The sequence below is a fragment of the Nyctibius grandis genome, chromosome 1 (genome assembly GCF_013368605.1).
Source record: "Nyctibius grandis isolate bNycGra1 chromosome 1, bNycGra1.pri, whole genome shotgun sequence".
NCBI classification, from domain to species: domain Eukaryota; kingdom Metazoa; phylum Chordata; class Aves; order Nyctibiiformes; family Nyctibiidae; genus Nyctibius; species Nyctibius grandis.
In genome coordinates this window covers 1,020,665-1,040,573 of record NC_090658.1, presented here as the reverse complement: position 1 = coordinate 1,040,573, position 19,909 = coordinate 1,020,665, and the positions used below count along the sequence as shown (strand labels likewise).

The 19,909-nt window shown below is 47.3% G+C and overlaps 1 protein-coding gene across 3 annotated transcripts; it reads right to left on the bottom strand.

Moving 5' to 3' along the window:
• Window positions 1-218: 218 nt before the first annotated feature.
• On the bottom strand, window positions 219-11,613 carry LOC137671369 (GDNF-inducible zinc finger protein 1-like). 3 transcript variants are annotated; one of them, XM_068414884.1, is made up of 7 exons: window positions 11,580-11,613; window positions 6,093-7,376; window positions 4,141-5,043; window positions 2,956-3,050; window positions 2,571-2,738; window positions 1,371-1,528; window positions 219-664 (listed from the first exon to the last, which is right to left on the bottom strand). In XM_068414884.1, exons 2-7 carry the CDS (start codon window positions 7,373-7,375, stop codon window positions 419-421), a joined length of 2,853 nt encoding a protein of 950 aa, XP_068270985.1. In that variant the 5' UTR covers window position 7,376; window positions 11,580-11,613; the 3' UTR covers window positions 219-418. The 3 variants fall into 3 exon arrangements, with proteins under 3 accessions (XP_068270985.1, XP_068270993.1, XP_068270978.1); XM_068414892.1 differs by lacking the exon at window positions 11,580-11,613 and adding an exon at window positions 11,300-11,405; XM_068414877.1 differs by lacking the exon at window positions 11,580-11,613 and adding an exon at window positions 10,989-11,245.
• Window positions 11,614-19,909: the final 8,296 nt, after the last annotated feature.

The window sequence follows — 19,909 nt, the reverse complement described above, 5'->3', positions numbered from 1 at the left end:
CGCGCCACTGCCCCGCCCCGCGCCCTCCCAGCGGCCCGCGGCGGCGCACGGCGCAGGCGCGACGCGCAGGAAGTGACGTCAGGCGCTGCGACGGGCGTTGCTAGGCAACGCGGCCTAGCGCCGCGGCGGGCCTAGCACTGCACCCGCGTTTGTCTCTTACCAAATTAACTAGTCAAATTAACAGTCAAATCTATGCAAAACGGATGGGCACCGACACTATGAGCGCGTCTTTATTAAAAAAACCACAGCAGTGATTTACAGCGACAGCACCACCCCCGTGCCTGCACACCCCACCAGGCCTGTGTGCGCTCTCACAGGGAGACACTCCCTGGTGTGTTCAAAATAAAACTCTACGGCTCCAAAATCTAACCAGCATAAATACCGTAGGGAAGAATTACGAACCCCTCCTCTGCCGGCGTTATAAGCAGAACAGGGAGCGATCGGTGTCCTCAGCGTCGCTAACACTAGATGGCACATGTGCTACTTTTCTCAGGACGAAGCTTTCTGGTTTGTAAAGTTTACCTTGGTCAACTGACCAAATTTCTGGCGCTGACTCTTCACCCGTACACGCTTCCGAGAATGTTTCTATTTTGGACCAGTTGTGGTCTTTTTTGGTTGTAAGATCTATTAAGAAACTTCTCCAGTGAGCATTCCGGTCATGAATCTAGAAAAAAAAAAGGGGGGGGGGGAAACAATTAACAGCTGAATTTTTTCTAACAGTAACTTTACTAATTGAAGATTTAATCCGGTGCAAAATCAAACAGGATCAGGGTTAACTCTGTGATACTGTGGTCAAATGCAAGAGGTGTTTTGCCAACTCTGCTCTGATTTTCTGGCTCCACTGTCAGGGAACGCTTCCAAAAGAAGCTGGAGTTTTAACATACAGGCAAAACATTAACTTAAGAATTTGTAATTGGAAAGAAACCTTATGTTCTGTCTCAGCAGCCACTTCAAGGACCCGGAATTCTCTGAAAACAGCTAAGCTCAGCATATCACAACGCTGGAAATGTGTAAAATCACATTCATGCAACACGAAGATGTTATAAACCATCGTGTTACGGCCTCTGCGTAAGAGGCTTAAAGCAGAGACTGTAGTAATACAAAATTCCATTCCTTTTTTAAAATGATTCAATCAGTAATAAGCTTTTTAGATAACCACTGTGATTATATTTTCCCTTTAAAGACAACACAGCTACTAGTTGGGAGATGTCTGGTTTGACAGCCAGCAGTGGGAGCTGCTGTGCCGTTGGGAGGAAAACTCTGCACGCTTCAGAAATATATTTTTAAAAGCTGCCTGGAGAAGGCAGATCAATCCCCCAACCCTAATATTCATCACACTCGTTAAGGGTAATTAAACGTGGGCAGCGTACCGACACGTGTCTGCGCAGGGTGGACATGTCGGTGAAGGTCCTCTCGCAGGCTCGGCACTTGTAGGGCCTCTCGCCGGTGTGGATGCGCTGGTGGCGCCGCAGGGCACCCTGCTGGGTGAACGTTTTCCCGCACTGCTCACAGGAGTAGGGACGGGTCTCTGCAACCAGAAAAGCCCAGGAAGTGCAGAGTTAGAAGGCAGGTTCTTTGGGCCCTGATTTCAGCAGGCAAAAAGCATAAAAAGTCTTTAAAAAATCAGTATTGATAAAGCGGTGTACATAGAGATACGTGCTTGAGGCCCTGGTTTTTAAGGTTATGTGATAGATGTTTCCTGGCTGTATCCCCAGCAGGGCGAGGGAGGGGATTCTGCCCCTCTGCTCCACTCTCCTGAGACCCCCCTGCAGTGCTGCGTCCAGCTCTGGGGCACCAACAGGAGGACACGGAGCTGTTGGAGCGAGTCCAGAGGAGGCCACGGAGATGCTCAGAGGGCTGGAGCCCCTCTGCTCTGGAGACAGGCTGAGAGCTGGGGCTGTTCAGCCTGGAGAAGAGAAGGCTCCGGGGAGACCTTCTAGCACCTTCCAGTGCCTGAAGGGTCTACAGGAAAGCTGGAGAGGGGCTTTTTACAAGGGCAAGTAGTGACAGGACAACGGGGAATGGTTTTAAACTGAAAGAGGGGAGATTGAGATATTAGGAAGAAATTCTTTGCTGTGAGGGTGGTGAGACCCTGGCCCAGGTTGCCCAGAGAAGCTGTGGCTGCCCCCTCCCTGGCAGTGTTCAAGGGCAGGTTGGATGGGGCTTGGAGCAACCTGGTCTGGTGGAAGGTGCCCCTGCCCATGGCAGGGGGTTGGGACTGGATGGGCTTTAAGGTCCCTCCCAACCCAGACCAGTCTGGGATTCTATGATTCTACAACAGCTCCCTGATCCTGCAAAGGGAATAGCAGCAGCTACAGCTGGTCTCTGCTCCGACATCCTTCAGCAGCACAAAACAGGCCTCAGCTTTCTGAGCAAGCATCATCAAGATGATATCATGCCCTGTTTAACAAGCCAGGATCAGCATGAGCCCTGCTTCTCCTCACCACCTAATTCAAGGAGCTTATAAAAGTGGTTGTGGAATAAAATGTCACCATTCAAACTGGGAAGTACTTCAGACCAAGCTTCCAGTGCCATTTATCTTCCCATCCCCGACGAGTTTGTTTCCTTACCTGCATGGACGTTACTGTGCTGGGCTAGTGATGCTCTCAGTCCAAAGGTCTTCCCACACACCTCGCACTTGTAGGGCTTCGCGCCCATGTGGCATCGTTTGTGGCACTTTAAATATTCATTGGTGGCAAAATGTTTTCCACACACGTCGCATTTAAACAGGCGTTCTCCTGAGTGAAGGGAAAAAGACACTGTGAATTCTTTCAGCACAATTCAAAGTTGGCTTCCAAACGTCTTTCTACCCCTAGTAGTTCCTTCCTGGTACTCGAAGTCTCTTCTGTGAGGCACAACTCATGCACCTTCTTCAAATCCCAACTAGAAATTTCCAGCAGTAAAGGGAGGCACTGGGAGGACCCAGATGGAAGGAACGAAGTGTTTAACACCTACCTGTGTGGGTCCTTTTGTGGCCAGTGAGTTTGCCTTTGTCAGCAAAGCAAGCCCCGCAGTCCTCACAAATATACGGCTTTTCCCCTGTATGGGACCTAAATGAGGTGAAACACAAATGACTATTAATTAGTTCTTCTAGTGCATTATTAAAATATTGTGTTTGAAATGATGTTCTACACACTACAGGCAGCATACTTCGTTATTTAAATGAAGTGAGAACAAAGCACATTCTGCTCACTCGGGAAATAGAGCGTTTAAGCACTAAAACTCCCACTTAAGGGTTACCTTTTCCTCACTACAAAATCCACCTTCCTGTCACAAGTTACAGCTCGAGCGTAAGCACGGGAAGGGAGAAAGCAGGGAAGATGACAAGCTGCTGCTGTGCCAGAGACTGAAAATGCATCCAGACACAACGCCAGCAGCAGATCTCTTGGGACGCTGTGGGCCACGTTCTTGGCTTCCACAACCCCTCTGCCTCACGTCCCCTGGCCTGAAAACTTTAACTGGGGGGATATTCCCACTTGTAAGACAAAAGGCACTGAGGGAAGTCAGGCAAGCAGGGTTTCTGAACACCTGATTTCAAACTAGCTCAAATCAGAGAAAGTCTGAGCCTAAAGTTTGGTCTGAACACTGTGCTAGGCTCCCTGTTCGGAGAAAGATGGGAAATTCCACGGGATGATTCACCCTCTCCTGGGAAACGACACATTTAACAGCCACCTCCAGAGAGCAATTCATCCAGTCTAGCTCCAGTGACTACAGAGGGAACCCAGATGAGAAGTCCAGCTTTTGTATTGCGTACAAGAAGTGAAACCCCACACTGAATGACTGGCTCAGAGCGATGAAGGGCTCAGCATCGGGGTCCCCGAGGTCCCTGACTAACTCTTCAGCCTACGCTCCGTTTCATGGGTGAAGGCCATCATCTTATTTTGAAGACTGTCTCAAATGACTGTCTTTTGCTTACGAGTCTGGACAGGGCATCTGTTTCAAAACCCCCACCAAAACTGATGCAACGACCAGATGCAAAGCCTTTACGTAAAAGAATTAATCACAGATATTACAGAACAAACTCGATCCCAGTGTTCCCGTTACAAGGAGAATGACTCAAAACTGGGAAGTCAAAGAGGAGAAAGAAGTACACTGGGCATGCAGGGATTGGTAACGGGAGAAGCAACACTGTAGGCTGACCTGGTGTGGATCTTCAGCCGTGATGGCTGAGCAAATCTGGAATGACAAACGCCACATTCATAAGGTTTTTCTCCTGTGTGCGTCCGCATGTGGAACACCAGCGCTGTGCGGGAGCTGAGGATCTTCCCGCAGACAGAGCACAGCGGGCGTTTGACCCGGCCTTCGTGCTTCCGCATGTAATGTGTCCTCACGTCCCTCTTTCTTTTGAAGGTAGCGCTGCAGAGGGTGCAGGCAAACTGCCTTTCTTCGGTGTGGACGCACGCCCGGTGCTCCTTCCAGCTGTTGTAGCTAGCAAAGGACTTGCTGCAGACGTCGCACTGGTAGACCTTCCCAGGCAAGCTCTGATGGACGTCTCGGCAGTGATCCACGTACTTCTTCCGGGCAACAAACTGCTCGTTACACTTATCACACCTTATCACATAGGCAGATTTCTTGTTCACCCCGCTTGTATTTACCTTCTTGATTTTAAACTCTTCATCTGATTCATGTTCCTCACCATCCTTCTCATTAGAGGAGTCATCATCCTCACCATCCTCCTCAGTGCAGACCTCCTCATTATCTCTACTATCTTCAGCTTCGTAATCTACCTCCTCCTCGCCCTTTGTGCTCAGTTCACCTTCATCTTCACTCCCTCCTTTGCTTATTTTTTCACTTCTTGCTTCATCTTCCTTATATTTCTGCTTCCCTTGTTCTTGCTCATTGCTACAGTCTGCCTCAGTAACAGCTGAAGCCCTGGGTCCTCCCTCACAACTCGTGGCCTCTTTGTGCCTCGCACCCTTCCGTCGTTCAGCCTCCGACGCCCCATCCCACGTCTCTCTGGCTGCGTTTGCTCTACGTGCAGGAGGAACTACCATCCAATAGACAGGCGTGAGCTTCCTCCCTTGCCCAGCCTCATGGATTTTTCTGTTAAAACAAACAACAAGAGCACAACTTCAATAGGTTTAATTGTTTCAGCTCAGGCATGTTTGCCTCGGAGGAAGAAGCGTTTCCTTCTAATTGTTCTTCGCACCATTTAAGAAATTACCAGCGTGTTTTGAGAGCCAAACAACAGGGAAATTGTGTGTAGAGTTGGAGCAGATAATTAAAGAAAATTAAAAGGCCTCAGCTCATCAAGGATGGAGCCTCTCAAGCACACATCTGACTAGTAACAGAGGATGGACTGTAAATTTTCCCCCGAGGGCACGGTGGACAGGATAAGACATTATGGACTTAAAACAAGGGAAATATAGATTAAATGCTTATATGGAAAAACAAAACAGATCCCCTTGTAAGCCCTCAATTGTGGCAGTTAACTCTACTCATCACTCCTCGGTGCGTGGAACAAGCATAAGTGACACATCTGGAATGTTTTTTCTGCTGCTGGGCTAAACAACAAACACATTTTGACATTTTTTACAAGGGAAGCTGGGATCCAGTAGAAAATCACCATCTCCTGCACCACACAGGCAGGGCATGGAGACGTTTGATGTGTGCAGTGGCTTCTGCAGCTCTGGAAACTACTGCACAATTTCAACATCATCTTTCCAGTCAGGCAGTGCTTAATAAGCCTATCTGGAAGCTCACGCTGCCCAGCAAGGATATTGGGCCCATAAAAAAAACACTAAAAAGCATCACACTGCCCTGACGTTTAAATGGGCGTTTCCTTGTGCATTTTAAGCAGATGCTGATTCTTTTCAGGCTCCTATTTAAAAACCCAGACCCGAGGCTTCCAAAATCACCTCACAGATCCGGTTGCACAATGGAACATTTCAATGGGGAATGTTTATATAAATTCCCAGTCTAGGAGACCTCAACCCTCTAGGACTGAGAGCTTGATGAGGCCAACAGAAAAAATCCATGCTGATTTCAACACACTGATTAGATCCAAGGAATTCTGGAACTAAAGCAGTGAGGGCTTCAGGAAAGAAAACACCTTTTCCTACGGACACACACACGCAGAGACCATGCTGTACCTCACGTGGGTGTTGTAAGCAGACCTCTGGGCAAAGCTGGCGGCGCAGAGCTCGCACCGATAAGGTTTCTCCCCCGTGTGCGTCCGGACGTGGACTGTGAGGCCACACTTGGAGCTGACGACCTTGTCGCAGTAGGGGCAGGCCTGGGGCTCCCGCTGCTTCTCGTGCACCCTGCGGACGTGGTCGTTTGTGTCCTTCTGGCGCTTGAACCTCTTGTGGCAGAACAGGCAGGAGAAGCCCCGCTCGCCGCTGTGGACGGCGAGGCGGTGCTGGCGGAGGTGCTGGGGGGTGGGGAAGAGCTGCTCACACGCGTTGCAGCTGTGCTGGACGGCCAGGTTAACGTCGTGCTCGAGCTCCACGTGCGCCTGGTACTGCTGGATAACGCGGAACGATGCGTTGCACTTCTCACACACGATCTGCGGCGGGACCTTGGCCACGCGCCGCGGTGATTTCCTGTGCTCTGTCTTAGTGGCAAATCTGGAAATTAAACTGTTTTCATCCTCCCACTGCTCAGGCGTGTTCCCAATTACCACACAGCCTTCCTTTGCCTCGCTCTGACTTAGGAGAGAACGACTATTCTTATTTTCCATGCTGAATCCATTTCTGGTACCTGTCTTGTTACGTTTCGGTAGCTTTGCTGGCCTGGATTTTGGCTCTGGAAAAGCAGTGCTCTCTTGCCCCAGGCTTGCTGGTTGGCCTTCGACGAGTTCATAGCCAGCCAGCAACTTTTTATGCTTCTGCCTGTCCCAAAGCTTCCTCTGCATTGCCACAGCGTGGGAAGAGTTACTCACTTTGTGGTTCTCCTCTTGCTGGATGTGACTCCACTGTGGCCCACCGTTTTCACACAGCTGGCCTGTCAGGTGGAGGCTCAGATCTAACCCCTTCCTGCCCTCGGCTTTCACTTCTTCACAAATGTCAAGCAAATCCTTGCACTCAAGTCTTTCAGCTATTTCTTTCATCCGTTGCAGTTTTTCCGCTTCAATCTCCACTTCTGCAGTGTAAACAAACTCCAGAAAGGAGGTGAACTCCTCCGTGTAAATGTCCTGCAGAGTCACTGTGCAATTCTTGGTATCCAGCATCTCATCGTGCAGGAAAAGCCCCTTGAAATAATTGCTGGAAGCTGCCAAGACAGCTTTGTGAACGAGAAACTCCTCCTGGATTCCCAGATGCTGTGTGTGAACTGTCACGTCGCAGAGGTGACCGAACTGGTACAGAGAGTGCAGTGCCCTCAGGAGGTTAGGAGCAGCAACCTTGGATTTCATTCGAATTTTCTTTTTCTCCATCCTGCCAGAAAAACAGACAAATGTTTGAGTGCTTGCTCTCCCTCCTCCCTGAGCTATTTTTTCATTCATGTATGACATAAATCACTTAAGAAAAAGCTCAGTGGAGATCCACGTCTTACTACGTCTTGTAAATTAGGAATTAAAGACCTCAAGGTTACTTCTATCAACGCAACCATCGTCAGCACACACACTTGATTTACTACAGTCACGTAGATTTACACTCTATGATAACCCCTCAGAGGGAATATTCTGTAGTACAGACAGTAACATGAGTAACGTGATTGGCCCAGCTTAACAATAAACCACTCTTCATACAAGCACTTTTCAACAACAGAGGTCACAACAATTTTTTTCCCCATCTAAACAATCATTAAGGGGTTAACAAAGTTAGGAAGCTTCTATTGTATCTGGCCACTTAATATACAGGGACAAACGACATATCTACAAATTTTTTGAGGAAGTAATAGTGTTTTATTTGAAAAGTATTTCAAAACTGCTCCTTCTCAATCAACAGAGGGGTCAGAAGTTTTTTGCCATTTTCAGAATGAACAATTTGCATTTCCCCACCAGCTCCAGACAGACACTAGCTGTTGTTACAGTAAATCCCATGCCCCAGAACGCTGTGGCTTTCCTGTCTCAACCCCCATATGGAACAAGAAGTCTCACTTACCCTTGCCCATAAAGCACAACAATGGTGCTGTCAACCTCACTGATGCTCTGATCTGATCCTCTCAGCTGATATTCCCGACCTAGCAGAGTTTTTAAATGTCTGTTATTCAGCACATGCTTACAAAGAGCTTTGTAACCAAGGGAAGAACATCAGGCCAAAATAAACAGACTGTTATTGCTTAAAGGCTCCGTTCAAGCTTGGCTTGCTGTGCTTCCCTCTCACAGTAATAATGCCTGGCAGAAAATGACACCAAACTGTACTCTCACTCCTCATCTAAATTACGTTTGACATTATATTAAATACATTCCTGGCAGACATAAACTGTCTGATTAAGAAGATAAATGTGTCTTCAACATAAAGCGCCCGGAAGTCAAATACAATACAGAGCCTGGAGTGAAGAGGTTTGAATAGCAAGCTGAAGAGAGAGCTTGGAGAATTCTCTTCCCATTACAGAGGATAATCATCTTCTAATCTGCAAGGCATTAAGTCATCCAACGCTTGTGACACCCCAAATAATGTTTTAAAAAGGTTTCAACTGATTTTCTAACGACCCCATTAAGTGCCACTGGAACGTGTACAGCTACATGCGCAGGAAACAGACGAGATATAAAATGTCTGTAAATTTGAGTTATGCAGAACCTCAAATATTTGTACTTAATTGGGAGGTTGACCCTGAGTACTCCAGGAGCTCCTGCACGAAGTCCCGTCCCAATCCATTGGGATCTCAGCCTTCTCACCTAGCTGGTGCAGAACCTCCTCACTGCTAGCAAGTTCCCAGATGATTACTCAGAGAAAAGAAAACAAAAATATTACTACAGGAAAAATACTTAGGGAAAATTAACTAGAAGAAAAAGACAAAGTATGTGTTGAAACATCTCACAGAAGCAAGAAATTGAGAGGGGGGGATGTGGAAAACAGCATTATCTAAATTCTATCAGAAAAGGACCGCTCACATCCAGGCTCCTACAGATGTACAATAATTATGACAGTCTCTGCCTTACGAAGTCTGGCCAGCAGGCATCTTCAAAACCAACTCAACATCTGCCACCTCTTCACTACCAATGATCACCAGCTCCTACAGCAGGCTGCGGGAAGCAGCGCAGATCTGGAGGTTAACACCAAATTCAGCCCACAAATTCACAAAAGCTTCCCCTTAATCTGTCCCCTGGCTCGCCCTTAATGGTTTCCAGCAGGATATCCTTCTGCGTGTCTGTGCAGAGCTGACCCCAGGGCTGGGAAGCTCACTGATCAGTAGTGCTTAAAGAAATCAATGAGCAGAGCATGTGCTAATTTCCTCCTCCTCCTCCTTTTCAAGATCCCCATCTGCGATAAATTCTCAATACACGCTCCCATGTGAGCTCTACTAACACCAATATCTGATACTAAACCAAATGCAGAAGCACATTCCAACATCATCTCTTTAGTTTGGCTGGTTCTACATTAAAACAGCCCAGAAATGCTTTACTGAAATGTCTTTTCAATTAAAAATGCCAGAAATTAATCAAGTCTCACGATTTTTTTCTCCAGAAAAAACGAGGCTGTGCTTTTTGTTACCATTTAGAGAGGAAATTGATCTTCAGTTTTCTGAAGGGGCATTGAATATAGTTTGTTTTCATACATTTTACAGTTTCACAAGGTTGAGTTTCAGTGTTTCAGGGGTATAAAGCAGTATGTAAGATTATTCTTTTTTTCCCCCCCAAAAAAGTTCAGTTAATAGAAGATTTCCAAGTATTATGGTTTATTTTTGGGGTAAGGAAGCAGCTTCTTATCCCCAACAGATTAAGAAAGCTATGTTCTCCTTACTTTCCACACTTCATTAACACTTAACGACAGAGAGAAGACTCTTGAGGAATTCCCAACCATGGCAATAGCTGTTTTATGGGTTTGTTTGTAACTTCTTTCAGCTTTTTGCCTGGTAATAAATGAATAAATACTTTAAAGAAATTGCACGTACACAAAATTTACAAAAAATATAATTAATCTAACAGAACCACTGCAAAAGCCAAAACATATTTCAATACAACTACAGTTCCTAATGAGGCCGCTGGAATAAGTACAACTGGTTTAAAAAATAAAGCCAAACATTGGCTTCCAATCTCCAAGAAGAGATTTATATTTGCTCTGTGCTATAGCGCTTCTTTTTTAAATGATGCAACAACATAGTCAATAGCAGCTCTTTAATTCAGGATAATTAACACAGTAAACGAAGATGTTTGTAGGAAGGACAGTAAATATTTCTAAAACATCACCATTTCTTGGACTTTCACTGTTCACACCTACTTTGCAATTTCTGTGGGCCAGAGCCTGGTGTGGTACAACATAACCCTTCTGAGTGCAGACAGTGAAGGTACACTGATTTATACACCAAGCATCTGGGGGAAAAACCCCAAAGGTCAAAGAAATTGAACTGCAAACCACCCTACGTAAAGGGCAATAAGACTCATTGCCACAGGGGTGTAAGATCTATCTTCAGTCCTCAAACACACAACACCCATGATATTTTTTCTGATTTTTGCTTTGTTTTTCCCCCTGTAAAATCAGCTAACACTTGCCTGTCTTAAAGATGGATTGTGATGATAAAAATCCATTAATAGCAGTGAGATAATAAGCTAACACTGGTGAAAAAGAGCATTACAAGCACATAAGCAACAGCTGGAGTTACTCAACTGTATTAATCATCTGGAAACTTAAGCTTATTCACGTAAATTCCCACATGACGCAGACACAGGACACCGAGCAAATAGTAACAACAAATGCACCTCTCCTGCCCCAGTTTCTGGCCTGTTTGTGCACTGCTGGAGAAGAGGAATTGCCATCCAGAGCTTCCCAATTTATCCTCCAGCATACCACCAAATTCCTCCAAGAGTCATTTAAAGGTGTTTGGTTCTTTTTTTAAAAAAAAACGTACAGAACTTTGGTTTCTGCCTTGCTAAAAAACATTACCTTCGAGACACAACTAGAAACGCTCCGCACGTGAGAAAATCGAGGCTGACCACACTTTCCAGGTGCTATCTGAAAGATACCGCCCCGTGTTATTCCTTACACCCCTGACAAAACACAGCTGCGATTTCTTTCTGGTTTTTACCGCTTAGGTTGCGCGGACAACGTGTTTCTACACGCGTAAAGGCCTGCAGCGCGTACGTGTCCCCCCGAGCCCTGCAAGGAAACGACAAACCAAAGACGTTTTGACAACTGCGTGAGTCTCCTCACTGCATGTTGGAGACCTGACTGGAAAGCAAAGCACCGAAACAAACCCCACGGCAGCGGGAGATATGGAGCAGGTTGGCCGCCACCCGCCACCCGCACAGGGGACAGGTCAACCCCAGGCCGCCGCTCCCGGGTGAGGCCTCGCCGCCATGCCTGCTCGCGAGGCGTCAAGGCCCGGCCTGCGCCCCGAGGGCGGCGGTCACGCTCCCGCCGAGCAGGGCGGTGGTGGTGACGCTAGCGGCGGCCGCAGCAGTCGCCGCCGGGCCCCCTCCGCGCCCTCCCGGGGGTGCCTCCCCGCCGCCCCCGAGGGCCGCCGCCCGCCCTTACCCTGCCCCGCTCCCGCCTCAGCCGCGCCCGCCGCGCTCCTCCCCCGGGAGAAACCACCGCTCCCTCCGCTCCCCCCCCCATGCAGCGGAATGGTACGGCGCGGGGAAGGCCCGCCTGGCAGCGCCCTGCTGCCCGAAAGCAACATGGCCGCTCCGGCTTCTCCCTATCGGCCGCCTGGCTTTGGCGGCCATCTTGAGTGAGGGAGGCGGCGGGCCGCCATGTTGGGTGTTCCCGCGCTCCGTGAGGGGAGGCGGCGGGCCAGGGGCGGGCCGCCATGTTGGGTGTTCCGCGCTCCGTGAGGGGAGGCGGCTGGCCAGGGGCTCCGGCCAAAACCCTCAGAATCCCTCAAGGCTGCAGGCAGGGGTCTGTTGTACCCCACTGCTTGGAGTGCCTCCCGCTATAGTGTTAATTATTTTCTCTCAAGAAACTGCAGCATCGCCCCCTGCAAGCGGTGGCCCAGAGCGAGGGGTACCCACAGGGTGCCAAGGCCTCGCTTGTGCCTATTCACAATATATTTAAATATATTGTGACTATATTGTACATATAAATAGATTTTGCAGAGGGTACCCACCTCAGGCAGAAGAAAAAAATCTCAGATCTCTGTGCAAGCTGTTTAACAAGGGCTTTCGCTGTGAGAAGGCAAGCCAGCTTTGCTCCTGTCTCACAGCAGATTAGGTTTCAGGGCCCCAGACCTGAAAAGAGATTCAACTTGTTTACCAGGCGACCTGAAAACAGATTCAACCTGGCTGCCAGGGCTCCCTTCACTCTGGTACAGTGCAGTACCGTCTTTCTAAGTCTCCAGGCCGGACTACAATAAAATTAACTGTTTCTGTGAGGACTTCATTTTTCCAGTGATCAATCCACATCTTCACTAGGAAGAGCTGATTGAAAATCCATAAATTTTCATAGCTTGTGCTTAGCAGTTTCCACAAAACTGAAAAAAATTCCAATAGAGTTAAAACAATTAGTTTTCACATTTGCAAAGCGCAGTGTTTAATCAGGTTTAATCAGGCCCAGTTTGCTCTGCCAGCTAGATCAGCTCTTCACCTTCTCCCAGTATCGGTACCAGCAGATTATTTCCAGTGTTAAGAGAAAGATTATAGAACTAACTTAAGGGTCTGAACTTTGGTGGGGTAAACCTGGGCTTAGGAGAAGCACAAACGGGGTCTCGCATCTCCCAGAACCGCTGTTCCTGCAGGACAAGCCGCTGTTTCCCCCCAGTGACCCCCTAATGCTGTCATTTATCACTTTAAATTATTTTAAACAGCTGACAGATGTGACAAGTCACTCTGTGAGCTGCCAAGTACTTCAGCACACAAATCTTGTTTCCAAGACAAATCACAGATAAATTCCTCCTTGGAAGCTTTTTTTTTTTTTACTTAAGTGCAGGTTTTAATCTTCAAATTTTAACAGCTTGTAAAAATGTTGGATGATGATTGTAATTCCTCGAGGTAATGTAAAATAAATTCTTCCATTAAAAAAACAACAGGAAGAGGCAGACATCACTGACAGTTATTATGCTATTTACCTTTCTTTTCTATACTTCTGTCACACAAATTTGATAATTATCAGGCCGCTGGCCAGATATTAGAAAAAGTTCACACTTTTATGTGAAAACGAGAGCACCGTAGGAAAGACAGAATAAAAATATTTAGAATAAAAATAACTTGCTTAGACTTGTACAGGCCAAGAGGCAAATCTAGCCTGACAGATATCTCCCACCGAGGAGTGCGTGCTTCTACCATGAATTTGGTTTTCAACCCTGATTATTTTGTTTGTATTCAGGGAATGTTTCTATTGTCAAGACACAGCTCTAGGAGCGGAGAGAACGAGCAGCAATATGAGTGATCCATGCTAAAATGTCAGGATAATATTCCTGTATCTTAGCACAAGGGAATGGTGTTTGCTTTTACTTTATCGGAAACCTGGTCTGCTCAACAGTTCTCACCCAGAGGAGTTGGGAGAGAAGATGAAGTGCGAGCTCCTGTCCAATTTAGTCTTGCTTTCATAAGGATTGAGTGAATTGCTGCAGAAGTTGGCAGGGTCGTATTGGCGTGTCAATCTTTGCGGAGCTGCCCGGGAGGGATTCTCCTGATGCTCCTTCAGCACGCTGGCGGCTGCGTGCCTCCAGGCTGGATTTCACACTACCCCCAGTCTTATTTCTCAGGCCGGAGGAGATGAACTTGGTTCTCCAAACGTCCTGGGTGCTCCGATGCACTTCAAGGGTGAACGTTACCCTGTGGCTTCCTAGAGCAGAAGATTGGGCCCCATCTCCCTCATCCCTGATTGCTAGGGGGGAGAGGGAAGGAAGGGCGTCTTATTCTTTCTCTCTGAATCATTAATTTTCTACACAGTTTCAACAGAAGGGATGAAGCAGCTGGGAGGTGGCCCAGAGGTGTCTGAATCCTCTCAGGCTGAGGAAGACGCCGAACCCAGGTGCCCCACGCGTGAGGCAAGCGCTCCAGACACAGGGCTGTTGTAATAAAACAGGGTGCAACAACCCATTTTGCCCTTTCGGCCACAACACAGCAAAGTCTAGGAAAGAACTGCAGCCTGGGAACCCAGATTTTATCAGAGTACTTCCTTCACCCGGAAGCAAAGGCTTTGGGCTTTGATCGTGGTGACTAAGACCAGGAAAGGGGGAGAAGTTGGGAAGCATTTCTACCAGCCAGGTGACTCCGCTGCGAGTACAGGTTCTGCTCCCACGGCACTGAACCATCAGGAATTTGCAGACCCAAGGTGAGCCAGTGTAGTGAAGGAATGGGAACGTTGTCCCCAAATGCCAGGCTGATTGCTGGGCTGGCTCTCCCTCCATGGAGCACAGCAGGTAGCTCCCTGGGCACAGCATCACCTGGTCGGCATGAGGGTGTTTGCAATGATTAGAGATGAGCAAAACTGGGATATGTTTTTAGAGGCCCCAAACCCTTCCCTGGCAATGCAAGAGGAAACCTCCTGGCGCCTCTCCCCTGGACAGCCATCCTTTCCTTGCGGCTCCGCCAGAGGATGCTGCAGACTTTGGAAAGAGCAGCCCGGACTGCAGCCCTGCTCATCCTTTCCAGCATCCAGAGATCTGCCTCCAGTTGCTCGCTGACATAACCTTGGCCTCCCTCACAAGACAAACCTCCAAGACAAACCAACTTCAACGCACGTGCAATCAGAGAAGATAACCCCGCAGCTTTGCTTGGGATCACCAAGGGGATCCTTACATGATATCCTCACACCAGGAGCCCAGTCTGGGCTGGACTTACCCTTGGCCCGGGAGAAAGGAAAAAGGCGAGTTAAGTAGTTAAGGAGCCTGAAGTGAAAATATTCTGTGAAGGACAGCAAAAGGCCCATTTGAATATTATTTTCCCTTGGTGGACAAATTCATCCCCCATGCTGTTCAACTGACCTTTACATCAGGAGGAATCTAACCACGCGTCTGCAGAGCCTTTGAGGAGGAGAGGGCTTCAAAAATGCATTTTTTTTTTTCAAAGTTTGGGGCTGATGAAACTGAAGCTCTCCTGAACAGGAGCCAAGCCACCACTCAGCAAACCTTAGCGTTGTCCCCAAAGCAGAGACAGAGCTTTCAGCATAGTCTAAAAAATGCAAATTCCAGACAAAATCCTAATGAAAAGCAAACAGCAGGCTCTTGGTCTGTGTGTCAGCGGTGCGTACTGGTTAGCCTCTCGTGCTATTCTGCATAATACATCTTGGCATATGATTTTGCTACACATCAAACATACCATATATACTCCCCCCTTATGCTGCTTCCTCAAGAAGCAGGAGTTATATATATTCCAGCAAAAAATTCCAGGATCTTGGTGTCACTTGGAAAACACATGAATTGATAAACGTTCTTATGCATTTTTTGTCTTGAAAAGGAGATATTACGATACCAAAGAGAAGCAAAATTTAATTCTCAGCGAGGTACAACTTGTTTCACCAGAGCAAACCAAAGGAAAATCATCACTTCTGCATCTCCTGATGGTTTCAAGCGCCCTTCCAGAGGGAAAGCTTTGGTTACTGCACTCAGTAACTGGGTAACACTGAATGGCTGGTGGTAGATGAGATCAGACCAGATGGACTAGCAGCCCCTCCTGGCTTTAAAAAACATAATTTATACATTTATAATGTATATAATATGTAGATTGTGTAAGGTCTGTGATGTTCTCCAAGCCTATGCTACATGAGTCGGTTCAACTGGGTGGTTGAAGTCATGATCCCTTCCTACCTGATCCCTTCCACCGTGAGAACTCGGGGCTTTACAAAGCCAATGACCTTAACGTCTGCCTTCGTCTGGTACCAAGATGATGAATAATCATTTGTTAAGTCATCATGTGGAAAACATAAGTGTTTGTCACCTCTCTGATACTGGACTATCAGGTAGTTTGGTGCATGTTCCTGCCACGGGGCTTACTTTGACCAGTGCAGTGAACAATTTTGGGTGCTGCTGCATAGGAAGGAAAAAAGCCTACTAAACCATCCCTGGTTTTGTGCAGGGGTTGTGAAGAGAGGACTGGTGGGGAAAGCTCTTTTGATCTCTTCTTGTTCCCTTGTGCTGTTGAGCCAACAGGTTTGATATTAACTTCATGTTACTGATGTAGGGACACATCCAAAGCCTATAAAAGCCACTGGAAGGGCTCCCAACGAGGCCAAGGGCCACAGGCAAGACCATTCTTTGAGAAGGTCTCAGAAACGAGCTTGGCTCCAGGTCAGCATCACCTGATTGGCATTAGGGCACCTGATTTTGGCTCCCTCCTGTGAATTACTGATGCACAGCAGCACTTTTCAGACCTCATTTTCCTTTGTAGCTCACTCCTGCGTTGAAGCATTTGCAATAGGCCGTATTCCCTCAGCTCCGGGGGGACTGCTTTTGAGTTACTTCCCTACAGTCCCGACACCACGCTCTTGACAAGTGGCCTGTTAAGTCGATGGAAAACAAAATGTAAGAGGCACATCAGCAGATGATTTCCCTTTGTTACCAAATAAATCCCCTGCGCAGCTCGTTTGTTACGTGCCCTTGTTTATTACACACATTTAAGGCGTTGGCACATTGTAAACTTCTGTTTCTCCCTGTACCTTCCAGAGAAGCAAAATATTTTAACCTGTGCTAAACTATAGGCATCAAAACCAGCAATTGCCTCTGGAAGCCCATGATTTTCTGTCACGTCCCAAGCAATGGGACCATGATGTTGCTCTGGAGAGCTCAGGCAAGCTTTCCCTCTGTATGCAAACCTCTTTTTTTAACTCCATAACTCTTCACATTTCCAGTCAAGCCCATATTCAAATAGTTTGCTGAGTCTGGGGGTTTGTGAGAGACTATAAAGATCTTGTTTCTCTGTCAAGAATCTGGAAAGCAGGTGGATGATGTTTAGTCCCTGGCTAACAGACACTGCTGATAGCTGCAGGATGCTTTCTCCTCTTGGAAACAAACTGCCTCCTCTTCAGTTACAGGCACTTATATTTTTTTTAAAAAAGAGCAATCAGCAGAGCAGAAAAAAAGCATTTTTTTCTCTCCTACATAAGGCCAAATGGTTTGCAGGGGATCACAGAGAATAAATTAATATTAGCACCTTGCTCCAAGCCAAAAGAAATAAAGCAAAAAACCCCAAAGTTACTCTTAATGGCAAGAAAATAGCAATTTCTTGCCAGATTTACAATCCCAGCCTTCACTAATGTTATCATCCTTTATTTTGACCAAGACTTCCATTAAAATAGCTGCTGGTTTGATGAGGGTGATGCCAGACAAACCCCACCTGATCCCAGCTGTCGACTGATGAGAATTTTAAAGAAGTAATTCCAAATACATCGGACTAGGGCTCTTTTGCAATGACTGGCTCTATCTTCTCTGGATACCCAGGAGGAAGCATAGCCTTGCAAGGCCCCAAACTGGCCAAAATCAGTGCAAAAACCCTCCTGTGAAGCCCAGTCAAGCAGCAAAGCATCCCTGGGTGCCTGCAGGCTACACCTGGCAAAAAAATGCCTGCTGTGCACCAACGTGGATCCCTCGAAGCTTGTCTGCTCCCTGGGACCAGGTGATTGAGGGACAAGCCAAGACCTATGGACACCTTCCTGCAGCGCTTCCTCCACCAAGCTTTTTCTACTGTAAAAAAAAGAAAACAACTGTGCCTCTTTCCTTGCCTCTGACCAGTATTGTGATGATAACATGGCCAGTAATTTAGCCAAGGACTTGATTCCTGTTCCCATACCCATCTCAGCCCTGGCACGAGGGTCTGCCCTCTCCATATCATCTTAAAGAATCCCCTTGACTTTTAGACACCTGAATTAGCCTGTACATTTTTTTAATACATCTCCTGTCTTCACAGCAATATTATATTTTTTCCTCACAGTGATTATTTTCCTTAGTGATGGGCCTCAACATGATCTGAGAATCCAAATTATTTGGAAAAAGATGAGAATTTCGGGTTGCATCTGGTCGCTGTCTCTGGAGGGGGGGACTGATGTCCTGGATCTGAGTGTCTTCAGGGAGCTGTGATCTGGCTCTGAACATTTTGCTGCGGCTGTATTCGTACCTCCAACTGCTACTGCTTGTTCCCTGCCTCTGATGAGAAAATGCCCTTTTTATCACCAGATTGGGCCTGGAGTCTTTGCCTGCGATGAGTAAACATGCAAAAAGGCAGCTGCCTGGAGGAATAAACACCTGGCAAAATATTTTTGGAGACTGCAGGATTAGTCATTGTCTGCGTGTTTGTGAAGGTCAGACCCCAGCTGCGCAGCTTGGGTCACAAGGAACATTCCTGGGGGCTGCAGGTTTTGTACCTTGGCCTAGCCTTGGTTTTCCAGCACAGCTGCTGGTCTAAAGACACCCCTTTCCTCCACCAGTTGGTGGTAGCTTTGGGGAACAAATCAATCCAAGAAACACCTTGGTTAGAGCTGATGGACTGACTCTACAGGCTTTGCCCAGCCACACGCCAGCAAGACGCAGCCTGAAAGCCCCAATTTTTGTTGGCACGAGAGATCTTTGAATCAGATCTGTCACCTCACAGCTGCAACTGGAGAGCAGAAACATTTGCTGTCAGACACAGAGGATGCTCTTCATGCTTGTAAACCTGCAGATGAACGTGTTCTCACATCGCTTCTTGCTTCAGAGAGACAGCAGCACTGCAAAGAGGGCAACGGGAACGCTTGGCAACAGATTGCTGTTTCATGCAGTGGCTGCTCACGAAGCACGTCGTGTTTACCAGCACCAGCCTGGGAGCAAAGCCTGCCTTTTAAATACGTGATTCACATCAACACCACGCAGCAATACCTGTTTTTGTTTTCAACAATTCATCACGTTATCTGTCAAGTCTGACTCCAGAGGTTTCGTAATTTGCAGTGTCTCCTCTGATAGTACCAAGGGCTCTCACTGCAGCATTGGGCGTGATTATCTACCAGATATCAAACAGAAAAGAGACATGAAAACTTCTTTAGGCTATTTAAATAATATTGGCCTTTTGTTTCCTGTAGGGGCAATTAGATAGCAGACTAATATAAATGGAAGCATTTAATCTACCTGCAATACTTCGCTAGCGTGAAAACCTGGCTCAGGTTTCCTGGATGCAGAATCAGCCTGATGCAGTTTTCTCATCTGCCTTCACCTTTTATTCCATCTTTGTGTGCTCCTCTCAGCTGTCCTGCCTGGAGAAGGGCCGTGCTGAGGTTTGTCCTTGTCACCACCAACAGAAAACGCCGATGGAACATCGTGATCTCTGCGCGGTCCGCAGCGAGCTGCAGTTTCTGTGCGAGTAGAATGTTCGAGCTCATTAAAAACACAATTAATCCTCTTTTGTCCATCAGTAGTCGTTCCCAGCATGGTCATTAAACACAGAAAAGGAGGAGGGAAGTTTTGTGCTGGAAGCTAACAAACTGGTTATTTTTGGACTCCTCCCAGACAGTTTTGCTTTTCCCTTAAGCCCTCCTTGCCCTCTCCCAGTCCCCAAGGCTCCATGTTTGGATGGGAAATAATTCATTATTTCACTCCTAGAATAACAGCAAAGAGGAGTAAAGGAAATAAATGAGAGTGTTGTTCTGCTTGCCGAGGAGGTGGGTCCAGCTCTCCTGGGAGGGGAGGAACGGGCAGACCTGGTCCTTTGCTGCAGCCGTGGTGGAGCTGCGGTGATGCCCCACTCCTGCAGATATTAATTATGCTAAAACCCAGAGCAACACTGCTATTACCATCTATTCCTGAATTGCAAGAAAAGCTTAAAAACCTCCTTAATGCAGAGTCTTAGGGCTCTGATGGCGCAACTGGGAACCCATTTGTAGCTCAGGGTTGTACGAGGGAGTTGGCGAGCGCACCTCTGGCTCTCTGAGTCCATGGTTGGACTCGATGATCCCAGAGGTCT